Below are 11,645 nucleotides of genomic sequence, written 5' to 3'. Positions count from 1 at the left end.
TTTTATTCATTGCAAATGATTGGAAAGGGAGAAATATGGAGTCCAAATTAGAATTGACATTGTGCTATGTTACAATTAAATGTACATGTGACGATACTGGTAAATTTCTTTTGATTTTCGTAAACAAATTATTCTGATATTTACACGTGTATCACGAGCACGAGAATCTGATGACGTCTACTATGAGGTAACTGCAGATGAGGACTACCAGAATGCTATGGACAGCTGAAAATAAGTTGTGCTAAAACAACATGCGGAAACGTATGTCCATCTCTATCTGATGAAAATTGACCTAATGTCAATCTAGAATATTTGTGTTACAGGCAGGAAATGCGTTCGGGTTTCTTTGCTATCCTATATTTTGAAATGTAGTCACTTCCTTAGGATGCTCATACAAGAAATAAAAAAAAAGAAACTTTATTGTGCTCAACATGAATATCTTAATAAAAAAAAGTGAGACGATAGTGCTTTGCATTGACAAGATATCTGCATTACGTGTGAAAAGTACTATATTTCTTCTATGCATTGATACTAAATCTTTTATTGGGTTTAACGTCTCATCGACACAATTACAGGTCATATGGCGCTTTTCCAGCTATGACGGTGAAAGGAAGACCCCAAGGTGCCCCTCCGTGCACTATTTTATCACGGTCGGACACCTGGGTAGAACCAACGACCTTCCGTAAGCCATCTGGATGGCTTCCTGACATGAGTGCGGCTCGAACCCAAATCGGCGAGGGGCTAGTGATTTGAAGTCAGTAACCTTAACCATTCGGCCAATAAGACCCCTGACAAAATCTTTGTATTATATATTGGTTATCTTGGTCATATTTGTCGCTTTATATTGTAAATGGCCAAATATACTTTAACTTGCCACCTCTGATAATTCATGTGGGGAGATTGGCAGTTACTTGAGGAGAACAGGTTTGTACTGGTACAAAATCTATGAACATTGGTTAGGTTATTTGCCCGCCGTTACATGACTGAAATTCTGTTGAAAAACGGCGTTAAACCCGAAACAATAAATTAACTTGCCGATTTGCCAGCGAATTAGATATCCAATTCTTTCACTAAACTGTTTATCTATAGATATTTTCTTCAAATGATTTAATGTATTTAATTTATGTAAATTAATTGTGAATAGTACTGTTAATACACTTTAACATTTTTACATAAACTATATACAGACATTATTCATATCTTCAAATATAAATTTTGGGTCCCGTATACCTTTAAACAAGTCATTTCGAATGTTGAAATCTGGCCTACGTGCCTCTTATCTCGTCAGAATTTTGACCTTTGCCTGTTCTTTTTTCGGGGCTTCAGACAAATATTTGATCAACGGAAAAGTAAATAACCCATGTTTTACTATGTTAAAAGCTTCTTGCTCACAGATAGGCTGACATTTTTCAACATGTCCATTTCGAACAAGTTTCGCATAGAATGTTTATATTCCACTGAAAAAATGCTGATGTGAATGAAAATAAGCGTTAAATACCTGTAAAACGGCAAGAAGAATGTTAAATTTCTTCATTATTAAAAACAAACGTTGCAACGGTTTACGCCCGTCTGCACTATATTTAGTTATTTAACAGGATTCCTTCAAAAAGTTTATACCATTTGTCACTTTCACTGTAATCATATTTATGGACTTTGAGAAACCTTCTTACTCCTACATGTGCGAACGAGTGGCTATTAATCAATTTACTGTTGGGGAGATTTCCTTATGTAGATACAGTTTCTTTATCAATACCTAGAGATTAAGGCATTCAGGACGTTTCATATTATTCAAAAACGTACATTTTTAGACATAAATAACATTGAGGAGAAACCCTAGAAATTATCAATTTACAGTTTACACATTGTCCTTTTAGTGCAAAAAAATCTATCACTTTAATCTTTTATTTTTTATACGGAAAAGAATAGTAAAGTGATACTCTAGATAAAGTGTTTGTTTGTCTATCTGTTTGGATTTATCGCCGTTACAGCTCCAAAAGTATTTCTAATAATTTAATGGTGGGCAACTAACCTAACAACTTATCCTGAATTCTCAACCAGTACAGAGGTGAAGGACAACATAACTTCTGACTCGACTGGGGCGATTATCTGCCAGTCCGAGGGAAATTTTTGGTTCGAATCCCGCTACCAACCTGGCTGTTAATGATTGTGGTCTAGTCCTGTTTCTTCCCTGATAGTTAGGAAAATTGACCACCGCAAGGGAAATTTACCGCTTTATTATAACCTTCAATACTGATGTAAACGGGTGTTTAACTCATTAAGGACGCAGATCGCATTTATGCGTTCATTTTATCTCTTATCGAGTACCGCATGTCGTATTTATCCGTCAAAAGATAACAGGCGTGTATGCCGAGGATCGCATAAATGCGCTATCTGCCTGATAGTACTGCATGTCGCGTGACGTGATTTTACGCTAGTAAGAGTACTAACGATTGGACTGCTGTCAAAGTCAGCTAATTAAATATTTTACACTAAAGATTTATAAAACCCGAAAGCGATCGAAACTATCAAAATATTTATTATTTAAGCATGTATTTTCAATATATTCATCACTAAATATCGCAACTACAAAGTTATTTCTAGGTGTTGCCTGTTTGATTTTCTCATTCTAATATACTGTAGAGTCTTTCTTTTTCATTCAGTATTTCTAACTTTATTAAATAAAGCATAATTCAGTTCTTTTATAATGTCATTTGCTTTAAAGTTCAGCGGTAAATTATATTTGAATAAATATAAAATAATCAAATAATGACTGTTTTTCTATGTCAAATCTTTCTTGAATATTGCAGTTTTCCATATTCGTGTTACTTCAGTAGGCCTGTGAAACAATTTTGCAAATTAAAATAATAGTAAATTAATTTTTTTTGAATAGATCATAAATTGTAGTATCAGATGTAAAAATATCAGTTTTATTCATCTGTTATAAACAGATGTTTGTCCCTAGTATTAATCAAAGAATGCCTAGATCTTATCGATTATTGATTATCAGAGAAAATCCACAGGCATACAAAGCAGATAAATTGATTAGTGGCTCAGGAATGTATCGGAAAATTGATGCTAGTAATTAAGCGGCGATATGGCTGCAGGTGTTAATGAGTTAAACAACAAGAGCAGTCGGAGGACAGCAACGTTCGACTATTCAACAGCCTTGTCGATTGAATGAATACAAGGTCGTAAAAAGGCGCATAATTTTGTAAAACTGCAAAACAGGGTTATGTAACCTGCACAGTGCTTATCAGCTCATGACAGTAGACAAGTACGTGACGTTTCAATCCATTCCCACTAGTTGGTACTGAGATACCAGCTTACATTTAAGAATTTACGCAAAAACTGCAAAGTTGAAAAAGGGGCATAATTTTGTAAAAATGCAAAGTAGAGTTATTGAACCTTTAGCCAGCATGTCATATCATGACAGTGAACAAATGTGTGAAGTTTCAATCCTTTCCCGTTAGTGAGATACCAGCTTACATACAAAAAAAAAACTTAACAAAAAACTGCTAAGTCAAAAAAGGGGCATAATTTAAAAAAAAAACGCAACGTAGGCTTGCGGGACATGCACAGTGCATGTCAGATCATGACAGTGAACAAGTGTGTGAAGTTTAAATCAATTTCCATTAGTGAATACTGAGATACCAGCTTACATACAAAACCTTAACCACAAATTTCTAAGTCGAAAAGGGGCATAATTTTGTAAAAAGGCAAAATAGAGTTATGGTACCTATGCAGTGTAAGTCAGTTTATCACAGTAAATTAGTGTGTGATGTTACAATCCATTCCAACAAGTGGTTACTAAGATACCAGCTTACATACAAAAACTTAACAACCTCGGAACGCCGACGCCGACGCAAGGGGGAGTCGAATAGCTCTACTATTATATGAATAGTCGAGCTAAAAATCGCTTACATCTACACCCTTAAAGCAAATTGGAGACAAAGCAATTTTAACAATATTACTTTCAGCATTCGCTAGAATGTTTCTTAAACGAACTTATTTAGTATAAAAATTGTAAAAAATATATGTCAATAAACCAAATAATATTTTTAGTTTCTGTTGTAAATATAAACATTTTTCTATAACAAAATGTAACATGTACACTATCTCGGTATGTGGTCATTTGTTTCTTCTCACGTTACTGTAGCAATTCCACGCAGCTCTTACCCCTCCATCCCCCCACCCCCGTCGGACCTAGCAACTGATCTGGAAGAATCGATTTTGATAAATATGATTATTATTATGCTTCCCTTTTACATTCTTCACATTTTGTACTGATTATTTATTGTATTAAATGCAAAATTATATCTAGTTAAAGTAATACCTTTATTACAAATACAATTATAATGCACAGAATAATTCATATCGACGTTTGTTATGAATGGAGCTGTACTCGGAACCAGTCTGCAATAAGTCTGGTTGGTTTCGTAATGTTTGTTGGATGAGCTATTTATAGACCGAGGTCATAGCTATAACGAAGTGGTCGCAAGAATCCCGTTTCCATTTAAAATCGCAGGATCGAAAATATTTTCATATATTGCAAAGCTGTTCTTTACGTCATTTAAATGTGAAAATAGGGAGTTTAGTTTTGGTAATAGAATGATGATATTAAATATATTTTTTATAGATATTGAAAATTAAAAATGATTTTAAAGGTGTACGATTTTCTTTTAAGGGTAAATGCCACAGCTGCCTATATGTATATAGGGCAAAATATTTCCTACGGGCAGAATTTCTTTAAACTTTGTGTACTGACTGAGAATCAAGTTTAAAACGGAAATATGTATTAAAAATCATAGGTACTCAGGCTTGATCTTGTAAAAAGGTGAATTTAATTCTTCATTATAACTATTTATGTTTAGTAGAATGGCGGTTCGATAATTTTGAGTACAAAATAATACTGGTAGGATAAGCATAACACAAATTGTTGAGCAAGTATTTTATGCAGTAAATTTTAGGACGTTTTATGTTTTATAAAAATTCCACAGAAAATTCAAAATTTAATATATTTTGGACACTTCTTTGAAGGTAATTATCAATAACATGCAAGTCAACATTGAAAGACAAGATATTATAAAATATCGAGTGAAAAAATTTACAGTTGCTTACATTTTATTAATAAATATTTCGACATAGTGACAGTCTTAACTATGAGCCTATAGCAGGACAGAAAAAATAACAATTTATCTGCTGGAGAGATTCTTCAATAGGCCTAGCAGTATGACAATTTAACTTTGTGCACCTCACAAATTCGCCGACTTGAGTTTTATTTACGATGGACTAATGGATGCAATTTGTAACCCGTAGCAAACATTTATTGCAGTCGGGGCAGTTCTAAAAAATGAGGATCAACCCATGAGAGGACATGCTACACTATAGCATTTGCTTTTTGCACACAGTGACATTGTTACCAAGTTTATATAGCCATTTGGTTTAGTAAAGGGGAATATGAGCAATCTCTTAGATTTATTATTTTAACTGTGATAGGATGAATAATCTAGCTCATGCTTTTTCGTTAAAAACTATATGATAGTTATAAGTTAGCACAGTCCAACATGGGCATGTAAGAGTGTTAAGAGTTGTGACGGACATATCTATGTTCATTTAGTATTATACGAGTATATGCTCTAAGAATAATTTTGGCTTGAAAACTTGATATCTGTTTGTATTTGAACAAATAATGCATCTTTTGTCACTTGCTCTTCCAATCAAAAGGGTTCATACATAGTTACAATAAACATTGCCAAAATTTAATTAAACATAGGTACTCTGTCTAGGGATCTTTGAAAATATTTGTAACATTTTCATTTGTATCATTGCTATAATATAACGAATTATTTGTGTTAATTTTATTAATCATTTTTAAATCCTAGCTGGCTAGTTCTTTATATTCTAACTTACAATTAGGCCTGAAATGGCCTCAGTCAATTATTTTGTTATATATCACTTGTTGTCCCAGGTGTAAGCTTTACACAGTTTTAACATGTATATGTTTTTAGAAATCAAAAATTTCTTTTGTTTTATAGTTAATTATATAATACCAGTGGGGCATTTTTGTTCTATGCATTAATTGAATGTATTTACAGGTTCAGAACTTCACCAGGTTGTTTACATGTAATTCGCCTTAAAGTTAAAGCTACCAAACAGGTAAACATTTTTTCTGTAACAGGCAGATTTCAACTTTTGTTACCGCATATTGGTCACTCGACCTATATCATATTTTGCTGGGTATCTAATTAGGGCATTACCTGAGTTTCAGGCAGTTTTAAGCCAGTCATAATTTGATGGCAATTTGATGGCATTTTCTCATGTATTATTAGCGGTTTTTCCTAATCGTCATAATTTTATGACCAATCTTTGACCTGACTGTTAAGGTCACTTTTACACCGTACGATTGTGTAGTGTTAATGTTCTTTGGGAATTATCAGCTTTCGCTAATCATCATGATTTTATAATTTTTTTACCATAATGTACGGTTAGTTTTGCTCCATACGATTGTGTGTTGTTAATGTTCTTTGGGAATTAGCAAGCAGCTTTAGCTAATTATCGTAATTTTATGACAAATGCTTGACCGTAATATACGGCAATATTTGCTCGATAAGCTTGTGTGGTGTTAATTTTCCTTGGAATTAGCAGTTTTTGCTATTTGTCATAATTTTATGATAAATGTTTGAACATAATGTATGGTCATTTTTGCTCGATAAGCTTGTTCCTTGGGAATTAGCAGTTTTTGCTAATTGTCATAATTCTATGACAGATGCCTGACCGTAATGTATGGTCATTTTTACATCTTAGATTGTGTACTGTTAAGGTTCCTTGGGTATTAGCAGTTTTGATAATTATCATCATTTTTACATCGTTACACTGACATGTAGAAAAAGAAAACGGACACCTCCACAGAAGGTGGTAGAACAATCTCCAACGAAAAAGACATCGTCCACCTAGTCAGCTTTATCCGCGGCACGGAAGGAGACCGAACAACCACCCACAGCACCTATAGTTTCAACCGCTGCAACAGATGTTACTCCTGCTGGTGAATAAGTGTCAGTGCCATCAACAGCAACACCATTATCATCATCAACAACATCATCAACAAGCCAAACACTTGCAGACAAGACTGTTGCTGCCTCGATAAGCTCGGAGAATCAGCTCCAAGTTCGTTTATTGCTATTTTCAAATTCACATACATTTTGGAAGATCGTATTAAGTCTCGTATTTCGGCAAATGAGTTTATTGATCTAGCCTTATCATTATCACCATCACTTAAAGAGCAAATACCAGAAACAGTAGGCTTTCGTTTAGTGGAATCTACCTCAGAAACAGTTATGTTGAAGAAAGACAAACACGACAAATCCATAACATCCTTATCACGATGGTTCACTGTCTTTCGTTGCTCCGCTCTCGCCTGGCATGGATTTTCTTAACAGCGTAGATCCCGTTTCCTGTCAACATCAAACAGTGTAAACAAAAAGTATCAGTGATGTGTTTAAGAATCAGATAGAAATATCTGTCCCGAGGGCTCCTGCGCATTGGGTGGTAACTGCAAACCTCGTTATCGCCTAGTGCACAGATGCCCTCGGGACTGATATTTATATCTGATCCGAAAACGCAGCACTGATACTTTTATTCTTCCTTAGTCGAAATACAAGGAACAAATCTGATAGGAATTTTGATTTTCAACATCAGATAATGTATCATAAACAAAAGAATTATCATGATCGTGTTATTTTTTCAATCTAATTTAACGAAATCAAAGAATATAATATGATAATACTGTTCTCATTTTTTATTTTTTTTAATTACAAAAGTATCTACAACTATTTCAAGTTTCATATCAATTTCAATAGAAGAAGTGCTCAGAGTTAAGTTCGCCGTACCATTAAGCGGTCTTAACTTTGTGGTCTTTTTGAAATTGACCGTTCTAAGTTGATGATCGACTTTATATGTTCAATTTCTCTACGTTGTCTAAATATATTTTACATTAGCTATGTACTTTTATTTATATGGTTATCGTGTACACATTCCTATATAAATTGCTATGGGTTGCGGTCTGTGGTTGCTACTTAGAATGTGTGTCTTCTTATTGGATATTAATCAATGTTGAGGATTTTGTTACAAGAATAATTGGATTCATATAACATAAGAATTACATGTAGTACAGTTTATTTTCTTGGTTCGGTGATACATGAATTACTTAAGATTACTTACCCTGTTGCATGTCTATAATATTTACCTTATTTTTGCGTGAATATGTACATTATGAGATACATTGTCAAATTTGTTTTGAATATTCTAGAACGAAGACGAAATATGCATAATATTTCCTTAGTTGGGCAAATATCACAGATAAGAATATTTTTAATCTAAAATCAATCTATTCAGTTAAATACTTTGAAATTCTTAAGATATGATATCTAAATTGCATAAAATTTAAGGAATAAAAATAGTAAACTACTTCATACGAAATACCTTTGAGTTAGGGTTAGGGTTAGGGTCAGGCTACTTCATATAGAAAACTGTCAAACTGATTATTTCGTTTGTGTGAAATGAACGAAATCCAGAGGTTTAACATCATCCATGCTTTACTATTACATTTTTACAGAGGAAAAATATGGATAAGAAAACGGATTTTAAGCAAATTTTCACCCTGTCACTTGCTATAATTTTAGTGAGTTATGGGAAGTCAGAAATGTTTAATGAACACTGTAATGAGAAAACCAACTCTACCTGGACATGTAACTATATACCAAAGGCTGTACCCGAGAAGTATGTGCATATTCGTATTGTTGACTTTAAGCGAAAAGACAAAAGTGTTATACTTAACAGCTCGAGTTTTGCTGATGAAAGCTGGTCAAAAGTCCAAACTTTGGAGTTCGTTGACACAACTGGAAGGGATTTGACATGTCTTTTTTCACATAAATGTTTTAAGGGATTAAAAACACTGAAGGAATTACGAATTCACATGAACTTTTTCCAGTTTGACCCCGGTGTCTTTCTTGGATTACCTTCAGTGCACACCTTAGATATGAGCAGGTGCTACCGTCTAGTTATAGAAGATCTAGCCGAACAACTAAAAGTACCGAATACACTACCTTGTTTGCAGAAACTGTATCTGTCCGAAATTGGCACATATGACAAACGTAACAATATAAGTCTTTCAGTCGTGGAAGCTCTTTCTCTAAGAAACATAAAATTAGTAGAAATCAGCAAAACTCAGATAACATCTGCTAATGTTACGGCGATAGTTAAAATGTTGAAGTCACTGGAGAGTGTAAATACATCATATTCGACAATCGCAGATACATGGATTAGAGATATCACACAGGAAGATATGTCACATGTGAAAGTTGTTGACATAAGTTACACGACTTTACCGTCCAAAATAATTAAAATTCTTCCTGGGAAATATGTCTTTGCAAACGCATCTGTCAATTATTCTGATCTGAGAAGTTCAGATCTGGTGAAAAGTATATTTACCCTCTTAGTCATAAATGTGAGTGGCATTATTCCTCACACCTCGACAATATGGATTTATAACATCACGGTTACACTTGATGAAGATTTACACTGGAAAGTAAAGCAACTGAATCTTAGACAGAACAATGTAAGATATGCTGATGTAGTTTTGAGATGTCCAATATCTAAACTTACATCTCTCGTTAATCTGGACTTGTCAGATAATAAACTGCAAATGCTTCATCCAACGACTTGTGTACCAAATTTAGAAAAAGTTGACTTATCTAAAAACAATTTGTTCGAGATGCTAGAACAGAAGCCAGATTTGTTCGAAGAATTATTTTATGCCCATACTAAACTACAAGTCATTAGCCTCTCAAACAATAAACTTCTTATGGTACCTCCAAAATTATTCAAACACAGTAAATATATCGAAATCATTGATCTCTCTTTCAACAAGCTCGAGCAATTACACCTCGATCTAATAAACTTACAGCATCTCCGTGTTCTCGATGTAAGCAATAACATGATAAAGATACTTGATGAAGTGTCCATCAAAAATTTAAACGAAATTCCATGTGCAAAGTCATTGATGTCTGGAGAAAATCAATGTTCAATCGTCTTCACAGCAAACCCGATCAGATGTTCAACCTGTGATAGTAAGCCTTTCATCGAATGGCTTGTTAATTCAAAGAAGGTCGATATGAAAGTCCAAGGTCTATCTTGCTCTAGTGAAGATGGTTTAACTGTAAACATTGACGAGTCAGCTTTAAGAAAAGTTCAAAGTATCTGTAATCGAAGAGTTATCATTATCGTTTCGATTGTTTCCACAGGTGTAACTTTCCTAGCAATCACAATAATATTGTTACTTTTGTATAGACGAAAAAGAAGGCTCCGGAGAAAGCGAAACAGGGAAAATGTAATAAACCTGTTAATCGAAGGTGAAGGACAATACGAGTTTGTAGTTTTTCTGTCATACAGTAGTATAGATGATCAGTTTGTACAGGAAAACGTGATTGATCAACTCAACGAGAATCTTCAGTTGATGACCGGAATAGATCGGAACCTTGTCTGCACGGGGGACACGCATTTGCGTCCTGGCTTCATGGTACAAGATGAGACCATACAATGTCTAGACAGGGCTTCATTGATCATTATTGTGGTGTCCAATAACTTTTGCCGCAGTTCGTATTGTCAAAATGAGTTTAATCAGGCCTATATGCAGAGGAAACCAATAGTTTTGTTGTTGATGGATCATGTAGATGAGGAACTAATGATGCCTACACTTAGGCAACTATACAAGAGGGATGTTCGGATTTTGTGGACATTCGAAAATGGTCAGTTTGTACTGAAAACCACTTGGGAAAATGTTTGCAGATCAGTTTTGGATAAAGTTCAAGTCTAGGACAACATGGCTTTTCCAGTTTTAAACATATTTATATTATCGAGGTGCCTCATGATTGGTTTAATTGTTCTGAAAATTGTATAGTATAATTATTCAATCATATTTGTACGTTCATACTTTAACACATTTTGACATTTTATGAACTGTTTTTAGTATTTTAAACTAAGTAAGAGAACTGTATTTTGGCGTATTGAACTACGAGTATCTATGATTATTATCTCATATGTAACATATGTTATCTGATAACCAACACAAAGGCAGATTTTTGAAATTGTACTTTTGTAGGATCAATTACTTTGTCAAGTACATGTCAAAATGTTCTAAATAAACTTTACACCTTCTAAAACATGTTGTGTACATTACATGCATTTCCTGTCAAACAGAATTATTTTTTAATAATTCTTTAAAGCAAGTCCAGCCCAGCTCTGAGTTGAATGTTGAATGTCTCATTCTTTATATAAAATCGGTGTGGAAAATATGGTAGAATTCCGGGCGAGGCATATGATAGCTATAGGTCATCCATTCCATCTCTGATTCAGCTTGGAGTACGGGCTTATACCTGCGGCGATTATGCTAAATGAGCGAGCGCTGAAAACCATTGCCTTCAAAATATTGTCGGGGTCTGAAAGTCAAATTAGTTAAGGTCGCCGTCAGAAGTAGTACTTCGATGTGTGCCTGCGGTCTTACTCTGTCATTGAAGGCTGGAAATTGTCTTAAAATGTGTAAATGTATGTGCCAAATAAACTATATTTCTCGTTGTTTCTATCATTGTAAT

General features: G+C 34.1%; 1 protein-coding gene across 1 annotated transcript; it reads left to right on the top strand.

Moving 5' to 3' along the window:
* Window positions 1-8,698: 8,698 nt before the first annotated feature.
* Window positions 8,699-10,870, top strand: LOC128549931 (toll-like receptor 4). The gene has a single exon (XM_053527717.1). The coding sequence runs from the start codon at window positions 8,699-8,701 to the stop codon at window positions 10,868-10,870; it is 2,172 nt and encodes a 723-aa protein (XP_053383692.1).
* Window positions 10,871-11,645: the final 775 nt, after the last annotated feature.

Source organism: Mercenaria mercenaria, chromosome 17, assembly GCF_021730395.1.
Source record: "Mercenaria mercenaria strain notata chromosome 17, MADL_Memer_1, whole genome shotgun sequence".
In the NCBI taxonomy this organism is placed as follows: domain Eukaryota; kingdom Metazoa; phylum Mollusca; class Bivalvia; order Venerida; family Veneridae; genus Mercenaria; species Mercenaria mercenaria.
The sequence above is the reverse complement of the archived record's forward strand: the minus strand, read 5'-3'. Positions and strand labels throughout refer to the sequence as shown.